We start from the raw sequence: 21,374 nt of genomic DNA, 5'->3' as shown, positions 1-21,374 counted from the left end.
TTAACTTGGAATGATATGCCTGACAAAACGTACTTGATAAGGGTAGTTAGGTCATCGGGAAGACCTGGCCGGTTGAATTTCGTCACTAAGCCAAACTAGTTAAGTCCAAGAGAACCGTTCCAAATCTTTGACATCGGTTAAAAGCGCGGTGGATTTTTGTAGCCGTAATAATTGCTCATGTGGGATTCCAAATAGGTAATAGATTTGTCGTGATTCAATATACGAATATATTAAAGAATATAAAATAACACAATTTTATTTAATTTAAAATCGTTTATTATACACCAAAAAATAAATTATATAATTCAAAGACAGTCGAACATAGCCATGATGTAATATTTAAAGACAACACAGTAATATTAAATGCTACATAAACAAACTAGAGAACACTACATAATATATTTATAATTAAAATAATATACAAAAACATCTATACAGTACATATATTACTGATCAATACTAGTGCAAACACCACATTGAAAAATTTACCTTATTAATTTGTTATATAAATTCTTAAATCTAGTAGATAGTATTTTATAATTATGTTAATATTGGTTTGAATATCTTCTGGTACAGGTAATAACCAACTACAAGTATGAAAAGCGTTTTGCAGAATTTATCCACGACCCACATTCTGAAAAATAAAATGTTATTATATATATTATTTTAAAGCAAAATATCAGCTAAATCTAATTTGTATAGGCAAAATTTGAATGTGTATTGAGGGATATTCATTAGGTGATTTTGGTTTTGGTAACTTTGGATGGTTAATTAAAAATATGTGCTATTGCAGTGTTGGCAATACTGCCGCCTTTGGTACTGATTGATACACCTGTTAGTGTCAAACCTAGTTTATTCTTGAACTCTGGATTTTGGAATACCGGCTATTTTTATTGGTCCCTATTTCTTTCAAAATGAAAATAGAATTATGGTAAGCTGGATAGGTTAGATCGAGAGATATGGTAACTATTTTTGGGTAACTACTCTTAGATGATTTAGACTTCGGCAAATTTTGGTTTTAACAATCGATCTTTTGAAATTTGATACTTGTATTTTGAAAGTTGTTACCAATGAGGTATTATTTTTATGAAGATATTTAGTACTGGAGTTACTCCATGGATTTATTGTGTATTGAATGATGAGGTTCTATCGAAAACGAAAAAATCGATATGTTGAAATATTAAGGTGAATATAAATATTAAGATAATGGGATATTATAAAGTGAACCACGATTACCATTCAATTGAAAATGTTTGCTATAAATAACCAGAAATTGTATTTTCTATTTTCTATTCTTTATTTTTTAATTACAGCCTGACTTTCTGTCAAGTTTAGAGAAAATGAAGTAGTGGCTATTTCTGGGGAATCCTAATCGGTATTCAGTAAACTTCGGTAGTTTCCGCCTAATATTGCGATATTGCCATTCACAAACAATCAAGAGTTAGAATCGACCGAACTACAATAGCCATTTTGGATATGACCCTGGAACTGGTAGGAGCTCTGTTCCTTAAGGTTAAGAATTTTGTTGTTTATAGTTTATTTCTTCTTGTACTGTTCATATTTTAATTATAAATGGTAGGCAGTAATTAATAAATCATCGATTTGTGAATATTGTCAAAAAAATATATTATGACACTTTAATCTGAACAGTTATATGAGGATATTCCATTCAGGTATGTATGATTCAATTCTGTACCAAATTCATTATATTTTAGGTATATATATATGATTCGATGAGTATACCTCATTAAAATCACAGCTGGCTGATTAATAGTCAGTTTACAGCATTAAAATTGAGCAAGAAACATTTAAGTTTGGTTCGCTTGAAGATTTTTAAAGGTTAGAGGTTCCTATTTTGGTAAAAATCTTACTACTTCTAAATTTGAGTGTAGTCGATCAAGAATTCGTCAGAGTGTATGTAAGGGTGAGAGGTGAGGGGTATCAAAATCAGATAAGAATATGACTGCATCCAAACTAATTGCTAAAATTCCAATGGATGCTATATTGGATGAAACCCGAATTAACATGTAGTGACAATTCGTAAAGACTAGATTTATTGACTCATAAATATTTATGTAATATTCAGCAAGAATTAATTTTTAACTAATAGAATTCCCCCGATAAAAACATAAAAGCGATGCTTCAAGTTTTCATGGCAACATTTTCAAGCAACATGGGTAATTGAGATTAAAAATACAGGATATTTGTAATAAAAGCCACAATCTTAGTTTCTGGGTACCAACACTACTTTAAAGAAAGAATATTTTATGTTAATCATAATAAATGAAGATATGAAATGTTAAAAGAATATAGCTAAGAATTTATACGTGTATATTCTACACACATGCTTAATGCATATCGAAGAGATTCGATGAGGAAACAATGAAGCTATCTTTTAGTGCCATGCAATCATTGAGTAATTTTAAAGATAATTATATGCTTGTGCTTTTATATATTGATAAATAAATTACCTTACATGTTGTTTGGAGAAAATATCTATTTTTCCTTTTAAAATTAAATATGTAATATGTTCTTTGTATTACATTTTTATATATAGGGGATGAAAAATCTGTCAAAAATATTTTAACTTGGGTCTCAATAGAAATATTAGGTTAACTTGTGAATTCAAGATAATTTATTCTATTTATATTATATTCTTCAAACAAAAATGTTTAACAATTGGCAACGTCGCAAATTCAAATCCTTGTGCGCATGCCAGTATTATCATGCCATAACTCGATTCTTTTAGAAAAGAACACTTCCAGTAGTGTTATCAAAAAGAAATCTAAATATCAAGAGAACGATGAACGTCAACAGATCGAGATGGCTAACCCTAGACATCACGTCTGACCTCTGTCAGCATACGGTATATTAAATGCTCTTATACTTATGCTATATAAATATGATATGATAATTTTTAAATTGAGAAAGAAATTTGAAAATAGAAAATCTGTTAATATCATTTTCGATGTTTTGGAAAGTCATCACGGTTGACTAAGAACGCAACAGACGAGAAATTGTAATTGATAAGGTCCGTTTATAATCATATATGGAGCAAATTGATTTCGGATTTTTTGAGTATATTTTTAAAAATAATCTTGTACGGTACTTTCACATAAAGCACATTGAATCCGTTAAAATTCATTCACTGTTTTTATCTTATGTAATAAAATATTTTAAAAGAAAAACTAAAGAAATTTAATGAATTCAAAAAGTATTAATTTAAATTATTAATTATTTTATAAGATAATTTATATAAAACATATTCCCGTAATATGTTAATGTGTTGGACTTAACTTAAATAAATAAATATATAATTATTTTTAATAAATAATATAAATAATAAAATATCTAATAAACATTTTTTGTTGATGCCTAGTTTATTACTATTTTTATAGACTTGCTCCAAACATGTTATTTGCTATTTGATGATGTTGAATGATGATCTAACTTGCAATGTTATTTTTGGAAATAAAATTATTGAAAATAAGTTTTACTACGGTTGTATTTAATCAGAAGACCGAATTAAATTTCTTTAGTGACAGTTTATGTTGTTTTCTTCCATTGTAATTTGATATACAGTTTTAAGGACAATAAAAATTTACTTACACTTTCATATGTCTTCTGGCGGCTGGTAAAGTATCATCCGGTTCATTGAGAATGTACAATCGAGCAGCTCGAGTACAATCTGTGAAATATTCATAATAGTCTATTCCTTCTCCGTCGATTTTATACTTTTCTCTTTCTAAAGGGTTCATCATTTCTCGGGCTAAAAGAGACTCCTCGTTGTCGAAATCCCATTGATTGTTAGCGTAGTATTCGAATACGTCGAAGCCTTTTTGTATTCTCCTTTGAACTCTCATCAGTCTAAAATTATGTTGATAAAGAAATTATTAATTGAGATTATTATTGAAAATATAACATTAAGTTAATTTTTTTTGTTGGTTTTATTTCCGCAGGGTTTCTGAAAAAGGAAACTATTATAACCAAAGAAACATATCATATTCCAGGCGTACCGAAAAGTTATTATTGTTTTTTTCCGGAAAAACACTACATAACTTGCAAGAAAATGTAAAAATTTATTTATTCAAAGTATTTTCAGGCAATTTATGGATGCCATCCTAAAAAATTGTTGTCCTCTGAGAAAAACCATTGATCAAGCCATTTTTTACATCTTCGAAATTGGCAAAGCCCTGCTCTGCAAGCGTGTGTCCCAATGATGTGAAAAGTTGATGGTCGAACGGGACAATGTGTGGAGAGCACGGCTGGTGCGGTAGTATGTCCCATTCAAGTTCTTTCAACGCTTCCTTGACGGATTTTGCTTTAGGATAGGGTGCATTATCGTGCTGTAAATTCAATTTACCCTGTCTTCAATTTACCCCATTCTGAACGCTTTTCGATCAAAGTATGGTTCAAATTCATCATTTATTTTTAGTAGCGATACTATTAACTGTTTTACAAGGTTTCAACAGTTCGTAATACAATACGCCGCTCTGGTCCCACCAAACATAGAGCATTATCTTGTGACTAAAACGATTTAGCCTTCGAATCGATTGGCAGGCTTCGCCAGGTAATAACCATGATTTTTAGCGCTTTGGGTTTTCAAAATCTTCCCATTTTTTGGATTTTTCCCATTGCTCATAATCGGTTGCTAAGCGTTTCTTGGGCCACATTTAATGTTTTTGCCAATTGTTTTTGCGTTTGGGTTTGGTCTTGCCATAACTCTTGCAGTTCCGCATCTTCAAACTTTTTCAGTCTACTACTTCTTACTTACTTACGCAAAATATAACATATATAGCTTTGCAGCTTGATGTCAGTACGATAAAATGACATATATATCAAATCATAACATTGCATACTTAAGCCTAGCGACATCTGAAAAACCGGTAATTACTTTTCATAAATACTTTAAAATATCGAAAGAATTATGGCCTTAACATTTATTACGCCAGTTAATAATATTTAGATATATGCTATTACCAAAATAAAACTTTATTTTAGATAAGAAGAAAAGATAGTAAGGGAAATCATTGTTTTTGAATGAGATTTAGTCATATTTTAACAGAGTTGACATCAATACATGTTTGGAAAAAGAGATTACGTTAAACTATTGAAGTTACAAAAAAGACAGTTATTTTAGATTTGAGATTTACGCGGTTGTCTATATTTGAACTATTGTCTTCCAGAAATCTCGTTTATTGGCCAAACCGTTTATGCGACGTTTCGCAATCTTTAGATATTGCATCTTCAGGACAGAAGGCTTAATACTGAAGCTCTACTAATGAGGTTGTGCTATTTAAGCAAGTACCTGAGCAAGCTAAGTGACTAACCGATTAGGACTCTGCTTCATTATGGTACCTTATTCAATTAAAAATGTAGGAGGAAGCTCAATATGCCAGAAAGAGTTGATTATATAGCCGTTGCTCTTGTTGAGATTTTGCTGTTTAATCTAAAGTAATCTGGATATTTTCTTTCAAAATAGCCTTGTTGGGTGACTAGGACCTTGACACTATTTAAATTAATGTTGCGGTTAGTATATATTTCCAACATCAGAGCTCCCGTTCTTAATGTGTAATGTGAGATAATTATGAAAGATTGCAATAGTTGGGAATAAATGGCCAATATATCCAAAGCCTCTAATTTAGAAGACAGATGTATTGGAGAGACAATTTTAGTTTGCTTTTTCTCAAGTTCAAATCTGCTGTATACATTTGTACTAAAAAAGTAATAGAGTTTAGTAGACAATTTAAATATAGTAACTTGAAAATATATCCAGATATGGGTAAATCTAAAAAGTCAATTATCCCTTTTTACTAAAACAATTTAAATAACTCATTGAATTACTTAATGTTTATATTTAATAATTATATATCATATTTATTAGATAATGGGTCACATTCATATTTCTATTCAAGTCAAAAGTTCTATTTTTACAATACTGGATTCCTTCAAGAAAATTCATTAAATATTTATTCTCAATAGCAATAATTTAATTGATGATCAACAAAAGAAGGAAATAAAAATACTTTCCATTTTGTAATAATATATTTTTTGTAGATTTTGGTTTGATTTTGTAGGTTAGACCATATGGGTAACGTAAGATTCAATGAAAAAATGTTAAGTGAAAAATGTAAGTAAGAAAAAGTGTTAAAAAATCTAAGGCTAAAATAATTTTAAATAAGTATAATTGGACTATACAGGAAATACGTGAATAATATGATTTTTAAATATCATGAATGTTAGTGGGAAAAAAACAATAATTACTATTGAAATACTTACACTGGTTTATAACCTAAAATAACTAGTATGGTGTCCACTAATATAGCGGGAACTATATGAAACAGTAGAAAACAAATATTATGCAACAGCTTCGAACTCTTCATAGACCCACCGGGATACCAAGCAACTCCATTTAATGGCATTCTCTCATTAATTACCTAAACATTTTAAATTATCAGAGTGTTAAGAAGAGAATTCAAAGTACGCATTTACCTTTCTCCCTATATCGATAATTTCCTGCATAGTAATCTTATATAGATGAGAGCTTGTTACATTATATATCCATCTTTGACGCCTAAGAAAAACAATGATATTAGTATTATTCAACAATTTTAATTTAATCTTAATTAGCCCTCTTACTTATACACAATGCAGTCATATACCGATAACACTGCAGCATTTACAAATATATCTACTGGTAAATAATCGGCATAACTATTCTTTTTGCAATACATCGTTCTTATCACCCCTTTCCCTGCTCCAATCAATAGTCCTGTCGGTCCGTTTATGTTATCAGTCCACCCTGGAAGAGGTTCCTTCCAAATTGGTATCACTAAAATAATTTGCATAAACAATATCAGTTATGTGTGTTTGTGTTTTTTTATCTTTTTACAAGATAGCTCCCGTTTTGACTAAAAAAAGAAATATAATTTGCGGTTTTTTCTGCCTATAATAGGAAACGTTTGATGATAAGAAGATTGGATATTGATTATGAGAACTCATTTATTTTACATTATCAAATATCATTTGGTAAATATTGGTTCCGATGGAGCGGTCACCGAATTTTATTAGAATGTACGCAGAATGTGGTTGTACATTATTTGTTAAAGAATGTGATGATTGATTCGACTGATAAAAAACATATTCGAATGCCCAGCTTTTAAAATGTAAAGTTACGTACAGATATAGCTTCGAATAACAAAAAGCATTTAATTGATTTTTAAAAAACTATTTGCATCGCAGCCCGCCATACAATTATAATCGATTTTTAAGATAATTAGGTACTCAAATGTGATAGTCTATTAATACATTTATTCTGAACAGGATAAAGAGATAAGAATAATGAATAAAAATGGGCTTACTGGCTATTCTCTGGGGATAAAATATGCAATTTAATGAAACAAAGAATTTTAGTTACTTTTTTAATCAATATAAAATAAAAATTCTTACCAACTGAAGGCCTTAAGACGACAACCGGTAAATTTTCACTTTGTTCCACTACTAAAGCTTCTCCCAAAGCTTTCGTAAAGGCATATGAATTGGGAATATCGCCTAATAGCCTGTAAAATATATATTACTGGGTTTTTATAAATAGATATTTGCAAAAGATATATAAAGATATATATATATATATATATATATATATATATGTAAATGTATCATAGTTTTTTTTAATGCATCATTTAACTAATCCCGGGACAATTTAGTAAAACAATATTTAGATAAATAAATAATTTCCACGCTGATATTCTTGTTTTCAAAAGTTTTCAACTTCTGAGCATTTTTTGCAACAGGTCTGCAAACTGCTAGTGCTCTGTGACGACTAGATCTGGACTACACTACATATATCGTTGCAAATAGCAAGCAATTAGAAGCGTAATTCGTCTAATTTGACTGTCGCTTTCATCGGCATCAGTACATCAGGCTTGGTGAGACAGCACTTTATTTATTGTATTTAAGGGCGTTTTTCTTTCTTTATTTCTTTTATAACTACTTTTTTTACAATAGCACCATGTAAAACACCAATACACAGTATGATATTTTTTTATTTATTGAAAGGTGCATTTTAAAATGCGGATAGTATAACCTTGGCCATAACCATAAAGAGTTCCAACTATTGCTCTTGTGGATTTTGATCAATTTTGAATAATTACAGAAATCATTATGAACACAGCTATATTAACATGTAATTGTTTTACTTACTTGGGTGTAATGGCTTCAATTGCGTCATCGCTCATCCATTCTGCAGTTTTTATTAGATCATGAGGATTAGCTGGTGGTGGGTAAACTTTCTCATAAAGTATTTTCTCGTTTAAATGACAGTATGCGGTGGAAACATGGACGAATGACTAAAAATATATAATTAACAAAATATATTGAAATTACTATGAATTGCAGATGTCGGTTGCCGAGAAAAAAACGATATATCGATTTCGATATTTCAAAAAATGTCGATATATCAATCGGAGAAAAATATAACGATATTTTTTCTTTCAATAACTAGGAAATATATCGATATTTTATAAAGAATATAATAGATTAATAAAATGAATTTAGATATTAAATGAACTTAGATGAAAGATAATTAAAAGGTTTTTAAAATGTTTAAGAAATATATGAAAAAATGTCGATTTATCTGCATATCTACTATGAATAAAACATACCAATAGTTGTTTACACTCTTTGGCTAAATCTAGCATAAATTTTGTCCCCCTGACATTGAGAAGGATAGCTTTCTTCAAATGTTCGTCAAATCGGATCGTAGCTGCGCAATGGAAAATTATCTGCGCTTGATTAGTTACCAGTTCTCGATCTTCTGGTGATATTCCCAGGTTTGGTAATGTTACGTCGCCGACAATTGGATGAATTAATTTAATGACGTCTTCTCCTTTTTCTTTTTTCACCTTATCGTAGAGCTGAAAAAAAATCTATTTAAATAGCAGTTCTAACTTATTTATCATGCATGATATTTATAAATAGTGTTAGGTTATAATAAGTGGTATAAAGGCCAGTTTGATTTAATTATTTGTAAACTATATTTGCCATATAAACTAAAGCTTTCTGTAAGCTATATGTAGGTAAAACTAGTAATTACTAATTTGTGTCTACAGTTTTGTCTTGAAAGAAAATTAATTTATTAATTAATCAGTAATTTTGATTTAATAAAAACCGTATCTCCAATAAGTTAGGTTGGTTGTTCTAACATTTTGTATTAGTTATATTGCGCTTAAGTTAAAGTAAGTAAACGTAAAATTTAAGTGAGTAAACGTAGTTTTAACCAAGTTGTGTTATAATATGTGTAGTTTTTCACAAACGATTAAAAACAATAAGTTTCATATATGTTATATTCTAACTTGGTTAAGAAATAAAGTGAGATAGTGAAAATAGTATTAAAAAAATATATATACTAGAGAAATATAGTGATTCAACAATCTGTTAAGTTAATGTGGCTAGTAATTGTATATATGCATGACCTGATAAATTATTAGTTATTAAATGGGAAATATACATCTATGCAGAAATATCTAACTGATTGTTTGAAAGATGTTTTAATTATTGTTCCATATTTATTTTTTTCTTTTAAAATAATCTCCATGTCAACCAATACACAATATTCTAATACGTTTTCCAACATCATAACAGGTCAATTGAAAAGTCCCCGGCCTACCTTAGTAAAAAATAGGCTCAGTTTCGGCGATCACTTCTTCGTTCGACGAAAATTTCTTCCCAGCGAGCATTCTTTTGAGATCTGAGAACAGGAAATAGTCGCTGGGGGCCAGATCTGGAGAATACGGTAGATGAGGAAGCAAATCGACGCCCAATTCATAGCTTTTTGTCATCGTTTTCACTGACTTGTGACACGGTGCATTATCTTGGTGAAGCAGCACTTTTTCTTTTATTCAAATGCGGCCGTTTTTCGGCGATTTTGTCTTTCAAACGGTCCAATAATGCTATGTAATAGTCGCTGTTGGTGCTCCTTCCTTTTTCAAGGTAGCCAATGAAAATTATTCCATGTGCATCCCAAAATACAGACGCTATAACCTTGCAAGCCGACTGTAGCGTTTCCCCACGCTTTGGAGCGGGTCATCGTGTGCAGTCCACTCGGATGACTGTCTATTGGACTTCGGAGTGAAATGATGGAGCCATATTCATCCATCAGCAAAAACTCAGGTCTATTGCGCTTGATCATCTTCAAACACTGCTCCGAATCATCAACTCGTCATTGTTTTTGGTCAAAAGGGAGCTCGCACGGCATCCACTTTGTACCGAGCTTTCCCATACCCAAATATTCGTGAATGACATGATGTACAGGTTCAGTTAATATCTTTAAAGTGTCTGCTATTTCATTCAATTTCAATTTACGGTCATTCAAAATCATTTTGTCGATTTTTTAAATGTTTTCGTCGGTAATAACCTTTTTCGCGTCCACTAAGTTTACCGTCTTCGGTGCTCCTTTCACCACGTCTAAACTTAGCATACCAATCCTTGTCGCTTGAATTTCCTGGGGCAGTGTCCGGAAACTCGGTATCAAGCTAAGTTTTTGCTTCAACTGTATTTTTCCTTTCAAAATCAATATTTTATCAACACGTAAAATTCATTTTTATCCATTTATTTCACAATAACAAAAGTTGCTTCACTCAAAATGCTATAATTCATAAACTAATGACCCGGTAGCTGTCAAATTTATACATGCATTTTTTGAGGATTAGGGCTAACTAAAAAACATATGGATTTAATTCTAGTAGCGCCATCTATGTGTCAGGCCGGGTATTTTCCAATTGTTAAGACTTGTTAAGACTTGTTAAGAATCCAACTTCAGATTATTCTGCATATTTACTTATATTATGTAAGTAAATCAAGATTATATAAGGTTTTTCAGTTTTTCGTGTTGAAGATGAAAATCATGGATCAGGCTGAATTTGTTCGAATAATTTTAACATTTGGTACTGCCGCTCAACCTTATAAGTTATGATGGAAATTTGACATTGATTACTGGATAACAAACAACAGGTTAAAAAGACCCTGCCTAAAAAACTTGGTCTCGCCAAACATCGACCCGTCTCAATTGAATAACCTTATATAAATAATATAAATAACACGCGTACTTCTATAATTAATAGTAATAACAAACCTTGAAATATTAAAAGTAATGTTTCATGAATAAATGCTGTTCAACATAAAATGACACTCAATTAATTAAACGTTTTTATTGACTAAGTGACATATTTCTTTAAATATGAGAGAAGAAAATTTTAATTTTGGTTTCAAAATGTGGAACTAGAATCTTCACTATTTTAATCCAGAATAAGCTTATATATCAAAGTTCAATAAACCTGTCTTGTGATGTTTAATTTTTTGATATCTGTCTATTTTTACTTTAAAATATTAAAATCAAAATAAATATTTTATATTATTTTTATATAAATTTGTTATAATATATTAACAGTTAATGACATTATATTATAATATTGGTTATCAAAATATTGTCTGTAACTAATCACTAGTCGAAAAATGGACAGATATATTATAAACACTCTACTGATTGGCTATTTTAATAACAAAATGTTGAATAAAAATGGATCAGATGCTGCTTATTTAAATTATGTGACATTAATCAGAAGAACAACACGTTATTTCACACACGATTTCATGTTAAGTGAATATATTTTCATTTATATGTATATTATTTATATGTATGTGTGTATATATATATATATATATATATATAAATTCTATACGAATTCTCAATTCTATAACCATAATCTTAAAATTAGAGATAGAAGATATAGAAGTATAACCCCTCATAATTTATCTGCCTAAGAGCTTCCAATATTTTCTCTTAATATTCTTGTCTGTTTTATTTGATATATAATATTTAATATTTAATATATAATATTTAATTTCATATATGGTTTTAACTGTTATGGTTAATTGCACTATAGCCAATTTTAAAACGTATGGATATTAAGTGAAAAGAAAATATGATGAGATTAAAGTAGAGTTAGACATTATTGAAGACTTTGAATGAAAGTTTAATGGAAGTTTCGAGTTTTTCATGTTAATGGTAATTATTAGTTTTTACCCCAATTTAATCGATGATCTTTTGTTACTTTGAAAGATCGTAATTTTGTCACAGTAGAAAATCTTAAATTTTTGAGCGCATATCTGAATCAGGAGATTTTCTCAAATATTATTTTAGCTCAGCTTTACACCATTAACCATTAATAATTGAGTAATTAAAAATATGTGTGATTTAGCGTTGTTGTTTTAGACCTCTGTGCGTTTTTTAATCATGTCAATCATCAACTAAGCATCATTTTGAACCATAGACAATACTGGCTTTGCTGCTGTTTCTGAAGTTTCTCCAGGCTTCGATCGTGATCTACGTACATAATATATTATGTACATGCGACGTTTTCAACGCCCATAATCATTCGTTTCAAAAATGATTTGATTCACAAAAGGGAACTTAGACTATTTAATTTTTCATTGTAAATTCATGTGGACCTCAATCAACGGGCTTCTTTTGCTATTCAGTCTTATACAAATAGTTTTTGTAACGATATTGTGACGAAATATGTCGGTTTATTTCGATATTTTTAAGAATTTCATTAACTTATTCAACTATTAGTCGACCAGAAAGCCGTTTATCTTAAACATCGAAATTTTTACAATATCAACTAAACTTTCATCATCATAAACGTCACACTTTTTTTGATAAGCTTGCACTGTATATTTCTATAGACTCTTATCTTTCAAACGTGCAATAGTTTGGTCTCATCGAATAAGTATTACTAGAGTTATCAATTTAAGTCTTTGCATTAGGAAAAACCGACATTACTTTTTTCCCAACCGCATATTTCCCGCGCCGCCTTTGAATTAAAAATCTTATAGAAAAATTAACGAAATTAGCCAGTAGAACCAGTTAGAACAGCTGGGAATTCATGTAACGCATCAATGGCACTGCATCATGAATATTAGGCTTATAAACTACTTTTAGGCTTTTTTTACAATTTGCAGCTTCGTTCTGACTAATTGGTACAATATGTTTTATTCAAAGTAATATGCATTGACTGTCGTTACTTTTTTTCATCTTTCAGGTAATTTGCGGATTCCATCTCGAAAGAACGATATAATTTTTGAGGTTGTCCACGAATCCATAAGAAGTGAAGCGCTGCTCAGACAGGTCACGAGTCATATATGTCATATATGAATAAATAGTAATCAGAACGACCACGGTTTGGAGGATACGGCTGACGAAGTAGTACTTTACAATTTAATGTTTCCAAGCACGTTCTCGCCAATCCTGAAACTTGCGGTCGATCGTAGTCATGCCGAAGAATTTAACAGTGTTTTGTCTTTACTGTCACAGGGCTCAAACGCATCAATTGTAGTCGGTAGCGATCCTCACTGATGGTCTCATCCAGTAATGCCTACAAATCCTCATCTTCACTTTTTTTCCTTTCCAGAACGTTCTTTCTCTTCGGTGTCAAAATTACTACTTTCAAAACATAGAAACCAGTATTCAAATATTAAAATCCATAAAACATGGTTACTTAACACTTACTTAAAACACTTATGAAGCCATGAGCTTCATATGTTGGTTACAAATGTACCCAATAGGATTTAATACAGAGTAACACCATCCATTTTAAAACTTTTAAAATTAATTTATAGGCCTGATATAATAGGTTATTGCCATTAATAAAATATGTAGTGCCCTTAATTTTATTTCTATATACGTTTTATATACTAATAATATTTCATTTAATAGTAAAGTCAGTTTTAATGGTTTCTTATTTATTTTATGGTTTTCGGCTGTATACATTGTAGATAGTAATTTAAACAATGTGTCTTAATAAATGTACATCACTATTATTTATAGCAAATAACTTAAGACAATGACCATAACATCATTAGCTTAATTCCTTCACAGCAATTTCGACATAATTAACATATCTACAACAACCATTCGATAAATTTGCTTTTTACGTTATATAATTGAAATAAGAAAGTGACATGAAAAATGTTAATAGCTTGCTGATGTTTTTAACCAATATATTTTCTATATTTTTTTATTAATGGGAATTTAGGTTTATATATTTAATTCAGACTGTTTTTCATACTTAGGTATAGAGAACAAGTACAAGTAATTAAATATTTAGATAAAAAATATATGATACTTCCACTGGAAAAATTATCAACTGTGGTTATCTGAGTATTTATAAATAAATAACCTCATTGTGTTATATTTGAAGTCTTATTGTTTTTAGATTGTACTACTTTATATACTAAAGCCAAAAATGCAAAAATGTAAAACTGAATTGTACGTATTACAAATGTTATAAGGTAAATAAGCTTGGGTTATAAAATATTTGTTGCTGATGAGCATCACCACAATTACATTAAGGTCAAGGCACTTCAATTGCATGATTAATGAGTATAATTAAAAATATAAAACATGTTTTCTGTTCAATTACAGACAAATAAAAATGTAAGCACAGGTGGAAAAAATATATTTACAATATCCTTCATTATAAAGATAAAAACAAATCTTCAGTCAAGTTTTAAGATTTACTGAAAAAATTGTTAAAACTAAAAAAATATTATTTTAAAACCAACAATAGTTTTTACTTTTATAGTTATTACTCTGTGAAGGTTATAGAAAGTATATTTCATAAAACTCTTAAAGAAATTACTCCTATTAAGTAATTTAAATTGTTAACGTCCAATTAATAAAACAATCACTGGCAAGAAATAAGAAAGTAATGTTAGATGATATAAATAAACTGAGTAATATAATAAAATACAGCCTACATTCACTATACGTGTATTAATTGGGTTTCCACGTTTACAAAGTTGTATACACTAACAATGCATTTTTCTCTTTGATGACTTTGTTGTCGAAATTTCCGCAATGGGCTTTGAATACCTTTTGAAAAATAATTTTCCAATAATTCAGTTCAAGAGACGGTTATTAAATCTATAATAATACTTGCTAGCATGTAATAACTAATATTGTTGTACTTAAGCTCTTTTTGTGGGATTATTTGAATTCAAAGATTTCATCAACAGTACTTTCATATCAGTAAAATAGTAAAAGCGTTTTTACGTCAGTGAAAAAATACAATTGAAAAGTTATGCATTCAACCATTAAAATTACCAAGGAGTACTTGTTGTTTCCGTAAAAATAAACAAAATATATATTTTCAGTTGAATGTATTTTATAACTTTTATAATTTTTGGAATCTTTAGTTATATAATGAGATAAATATTTAAAATGTAACATATAAGTGATATATTTAAACTAACAAGTTTATATGATAGTTATTTGAAGAAGAAATATAATTAATATCATTATATATATATATATATATATATATATATATATATATATATATATATATATATATATATATATATATATATATGTTCAAATAAAATTTGTTACATTTATAGATACATTTAACACGATATACTTTTCAATAATAACATCATAGCAAATATCGAGTAAGACTATTTAAAATAATAAGGTAAATAAATAAGGAGGAAATAAATTAGCTTCTAAAAAATATTTTATGTATTCAAGTACTAAGCACGTAAGTAATATTTGATGTTAGTTGCCACAGCATGACACACATTACTTATCCGATGTAAATTTAATAGTTATTATTTTCTTGTATGTGGCAATATTGTGATGTGACAATATTTATTTATGTTAAGAGTTTATTACAAAACATTACACACTTCAAGGATATATGATTGTAAATATTTCATATAGTAAACGAACGAACATATTGCAAAAAAAGCATTACAAAATTATTACTTATAGTAAATAACCAGATATGTACCAGAAAAAGTGATGACATAGATTATTAAAATCACTTTATCTTAATATTAATAAAAAGCAAATTGTTAAAACAAAAGTAACTACGTAGTGTGAATAAATATTTAATAGAAAAAGAAAACAATTTTGTATAATTCTGGAGGTTTTCTCATTAAACAGCAAAAGCATAGTACATATTATTATTTTAAAAATATACAATTAAACATACAAAATGGATTTTTATTGTAATATTTGTTACCACAGTTTTAGTAATATGAAGGTTATAGAAAGTGTAAGATATTATATAAAATCATTAAAGAAATTAGTCGTATTGAATAATTTACATCATTAAAATATAATTAGCGAAATCATAATTCCCAAGAAATAGGAAAGTAACAATGTAATCTGAAATAAATTCTATTTAAATGCACCCAAAATGTAAGCCAACTCTTAATTTTTTTTCCTTGTTATGTACTTATTATCAGCCTGATAATTTGTTTAATTATCTTTTTTAATTGGCAGCCGGTTTGTCCGTGTAAAGGTAAAATTCAATATAATTGATCTTCAAAAAAAAAACGTAAATATAAAAACTTTTTTTTTGTTTTAGTTAATGTGAAAGTGAAAAGTTTCGCCCGGGCATGACCAATCTTTTGTCCACTGATGATAGCGCATTATTCATTGATATGTGTTCAGGCCTGAAAAATTCTTGACGATTTCTTCGCATTTCCAAGCTATCTGGTTTGAAAATGAGTAAAGAAACGACGAAAGTATTGGCAACCGACGGATAACTGAATACAGCAGAAGAAAGTAACATCTATGGTTGATACAATAAGGTGAGTCGATCAAGATGGAGGAGCTTCTGCATCTTTGAGATAGTATTTGTAGAAAAAAGCAAATATTCAACTATGGCTCCGGGACTTAAATGCTGTTATAGTCTGATATATGTAAGTTGGAAGTTTTTCAAGTAAGACGCTTAAGAGATACTCTACATGTTTCAGAGATCCTATTAGAAACGAAGTACTAGTTGTTGGTTTAAGTTGTGGCATTAGCTGAGAGAATGATTAGAAAAATGGAAGATTAAAAAACATACATCAACAGCGTTGGTTGAGAAATAGATACTCCCTTCAGGCGCTAGCTATGGATTGAGGATTGTGATGATGATAAATCAAACGAAAATTTCCAGAAATAGCGATAAAAAGATCTAATAAATAATAAAGAAATTTTAAACTTCCATACAGATTAAGAACCATCATGGAAATTAAATAACTGTCGGTTTATTAATAAAATCGGAATATGATAAATAATATCAAAAAACGCGCCCTTAGTGTCACCATATTTACATTACTACCGGGAATTCAAAGTATTTTACAATGTTTGTGTTAATATTGAATTGATGAAACATATTAACTTGTAGTAAATAAATTGTTATAGAGAAGATTAAACCATTCTGTTCTGCTATTTAAACCATATTATTATTTGTGTTAAATTTATCATTCAAACATTGTGTTTAGAACTAAATATAAAATAATATAGGTTAACTAAGAACAATTTTATATCTTAAAATGAAAACTGTTAATTATTCAATTCGCTTATATTGTAGTATTACGATTTATCAATATCAATGGCATAAATAACTAATCTTCTCAGTTACATTTATATATTATAGGCTACTATTAGTCTAATTATATGAAACATGCATATTTTTCGTTTCATTATTTGCTTTAATAAAGAACTATTGGTAGGAAACATTATTATGGCAAATAAAACATAATTACGTTTTTAGCTAGAAGCGTCAATTAATAATCTCACTTCATACGTAACAAGTTATTTGAAACATATTTAATGGGTTTTTAAAAAAAGTTGATTTTGTCATCATTATCATTAATTATCATAAATTAAAATTATAGAATACATATTGTGAGGAAATAATAAATAATGTTGACAATTACTTTAAATACTTAAATACTAGCATATTACTATTATATAAATTATTATTAAGTATTTAATTTTGTTGCTAGGAAACTAAATTTCTTTAAATATATTGAGGATAGATAAAACATCATGTGACATTGTTGCATTGTTTCTGAATATATTCAAACAATTCGCAAAAATCACTTTACATAACAGGTCAGTTGAAATGTCCACGGCCTAAAATAGTAAAACACATTTTTTTGGCAAAATTAGTTTTTTTATTCAACATAATTCCCTTCAAGGGTGATACACTGCTTATAGCGGCCATCCAACTTTTCGATACCATTTTTGTAAAACGATTTGTCATTTGCTTCAAAATTGGCCTTAGTTTTGGCGATCATCTCTTCATTCGACGAAAATGTATGCCCGGCGAGCATTCTTTTGAGATTTGAGAACAGGAAATAGTTGCTGGGGGTCAGATCTGGAGAATACGGTGGATAAGGAAGCAATTCGAAGCCCGAAGACCAATTCATGGATATTTGTCATCGTTTTCACTGACTTGTGACACGGTGCATTTTCTTAGTGAAGCAGCACTTTCTTTTTTTTAAATGCGACCGTTTTTCGGTGACTTCGTCCTTCAAACGGTTCAATAACGCTATGTAATAGTCGCTGTTGATTATACTTCCTTTTTCAAGGTAGTCAAAAAAAAATATTCCAAAATACAGAGGCCATAACCTTGCCAGCCGACAGTTGCCAACGCTTTGGAGCGGGTTCATCGTGTGCAGTCTACTCGGATGAATGTCGATTGGACTTCGAAGTGAAATGATGGAGCCATGTTTCATCCATTGTCACATATTGAGGCAAAAACTCGGGTTTATTACGCTTGATCTTATTCAAACACTGCTCCGAATGATCAACTCGTCTTTGTTTTTGGTCAAAAGTGAGCTCGCGCGGCACCTACTTTACACAGAGCTTTCTCATACTCAAATATTCGTGAATGATATGATGTACACGTTCAGTTGATATCTTTAGAGTGTCTGCTATTTCATTCAATTTCAATTTACGGCCATAAAATCTTTTTGTGGATTTTCTAAATATTTTATTCGGTAACAACCCCTTTTGGGTGTCCACTGCATTCACCGTCTTCGGTGCTCATTTCATCACGTCTAAACTTAGCATACCAATCCTTGATGGTTGATTTTCCTACGGCAGTATCCGGAAACTCGGCATCAAGTCATGTTTTTGCTTCAACTGTATTTTTTCCCTTCAAAAAGCAATATTTTATTAACACGTGAAATTCCTTTTTATCCATTTTTTCACATTAATAAAAGTTGCTTCACTCAAAATGCTATAATTCACAAACTAATGATCCGACAGCTGTCAAATCTATATACGCATCTTTTGAGTATTAGGGCTATTGTACATTTTAGGGCTATTGTATATTTGTACAATGTACATTTGTTAATCAGAATATTTTAATTTTCATCATTTTTTACACCTATTTTATCATTCTGGCAACATGATGATACTGTATCGAAACAATTATACTGGTTTGGTGCACCGCTTCAATCATCAATCCATTTTCGCACCTTTCTAGCTTTTAAATCTATGTGTTTAAAAATCGCGTTATGCACGTGCCGTAGTAGATCCACATTTCATCAACTACTAAGCTGTCTGTAATCTTTTTGAGAGTTTGAGATTATTTTCATCCAAAAATCATACAATTCTTTGCCTTTCACTTTTGGTTTTCCAGACCGTTCTTTTTCAAATCGTTGAAACCAAAAAAAAGACAAATGTTCTTTGACGCAGCATGGTAATGTTGTTTTGAGCATTCTAAGATTAGCATCTGAATATTTCTTTAAAACTAGATAGAAAAGTGTAGCTTAGTAGTTGGGTTAGGTTGTTTAACATTTTTTTAAATTCATACTTTGCATTTTTACCAGTAGATATTGCTAATCAAAATACATGCAGGCGCCTAATATAAGTATTATACTATAAGACACATACAGAGTGTGTACCCATTATAACAACTTTTTGTCACGAAATCATAAATTCGTTTACATTTATTCATTATTGCATCCATAAAATTCATATAATTTAAATAAGAACCACTGTTTACAATTGATGTTAATTGAAAATTATTCAAAAGGTGGTTAACTTAAGGCTCTTAAAGCATTATCAGATGATATATGAATACAATTGTGAAAGCTCGAGTAATGGAATATATATTTAACTTCGTCGGCCGAGAAGGAAGTAATTGATAAGTTTAAGACTAGATCAATGACGATAAAATCACAGACTGTTCAACAAAATATCGAAGCAGAATGTTGGTAAAAGTTTAAGGACATCAATTCGGCGGTGTGACAAGAATTGCAAATTTCAAGATCTTTACGTCATATACTCATTAATAGTTATGGATACTCAATATCGTGAGAGGAGACCGAGTTCTTTCCTTCAAAATTGGGTGATACTAATATGGATAACATGCGGTTCATCAATGGAATTCACCTACATTTAAGCAATATGGATAGATATTTTTGCCTCACTGCCTCATATGTTTAATAAGATAAATAGATTTAATATCGGTTACGTTACTATATTTTCATTGGCATTGAAATTTAAATTGGATTGTTTATAATTTTAGTCAATATTTTTGATATCGTACTGTATCAAACAGTTTGATATTCCGATTCTATATAAATATTTAGTTAAATGTTAAGGTTGAATCCTAAATTTAATGCTGTTTTTGTTGAGGTGTCATAACACGTAAAAAGTTCTGTGGTAATATAGCGGAAACCGTTACTAGAATATAAGTCATGCTTTTATATTAAACACATTTTGAAATATCCATTTTAATACTAATAATATTTGTATATTTTATATATATTAATAATTAATATTTGTTAAAATATACAGTACGTTTTTATTATTATGTATAGTATGATTATTAGATATAGTATGATTAGCGATTAAAATGATGATAGTAAAATAAGTTTGCGACGAAATTTTTTAAAAGGTAAACTGAAGTCATACGTCAATTTATATGTTCCAGTTCCGATTTATAAATCGTATCTTTAATAAAAAATCTGAATATTATTTTGAATATCAACCTTTAGAGCATAATTATTAAAATTTCAAGAATTATTGATCACAAAATAAAGTTATTTGCCTACTAAGCCCCAGGAAATAGTTAAGATCAAAAATACATCAAAAGGATGTCTTGATAATGTTTTGTGTGATAAAGCTAAAAAACTAAGCAGGATAAAAATACTTGGTTGGAAGTTTAAATATATACAGAATTATTCTATCAACTGAAAATTAAGATTAAACATATCGATTAAACATTTCTGTTTTATACCAATGATTGAATAATTATTGCCAGATTGTTTCAAATAATGAAAAATAAAATTAAAATACAGTGCAAGTCCTCGTATTCCCTAGATCTTGGTGTTTTCAAATGAATTTAAAGATGTCCTTTTAAGGAAATAAATATCTATAACAAGTTTGACAGGTTTTATATATGACAACATTATTTTATTAATACATTTGTATTTACACATATACATTTATATCCGGTGAACGTTTACAGATTTCTCAACGACCTTAATAATATAATATATTTATAATACAATATATT

At 29.3% G+C, this 21,374-nt stretch overlaps 1 protein-coding gene across 1 annotated transcript in view; it reads right to left on the bottom strand.

Annotated features, from left to right (window-relative positions):
* Nucleotides 1–253: 253 nt before the first annotated feature.
* The window catches only part of LOC143193933 (fatty acyl-CoA reductase 1), a 31,366-nt gene continuing 10,245 nt past the window's right edge, over nt 254–21,374 (bottom strand). Inside the window, exons 3-10 of the mRNA XM_076400381.1 lie at nt 8,664–8,915; nt 8,203–8,348; nt 7,450–7,559; nt 6,640–6,832; nt 6,493–6,574; nt 6,280–6,437; nt 3,610–3,867; nt 254–634 (exon numbers count right to left, since the gene is read on the bottom strand). Of these exons, the coding sequence (XP_076256496.1) occupies nt 541–634; nt 3,610–3,867; nt 6,280–6,437; nt 6,493–6,574; nt 6,640–6,832; nt 7,450–7,559; nt 8,203–8,348; nt 8,664–8,915 (1,293 nt within the window). The 3' untranslated portion in view covers nt 254–540. The remainder of the gene's footprint in view (nt 635–3,609; nt 3,868–6,279; nt 6,438–6,492; nt 6,575–6,639; nt 6,833–7,449; nt 7,560–8,202; nt 8,349–8,663; nt 8,916–21,374) is intronic.

This window comes from Rhynchophorus ferrugineus, unplaced genomic scaffold, assembly GCF_030347505.1.
Source record: "Rhynchophorus ferrugineus isolate W39M unplaced genomic scaffold, kcgeb_rfMv2 rfM3, whole genome shotgun sequence".
NCBI lineage: Eukaryota > Metazoa > Arthropoda > Insecta > Coleoptera > Curculionidae > Rhynchophorus > Rhynchophorus ferrugineus.
This window is presented reverse-complemented; position numbering and strand designations above follow the sequence as displayed.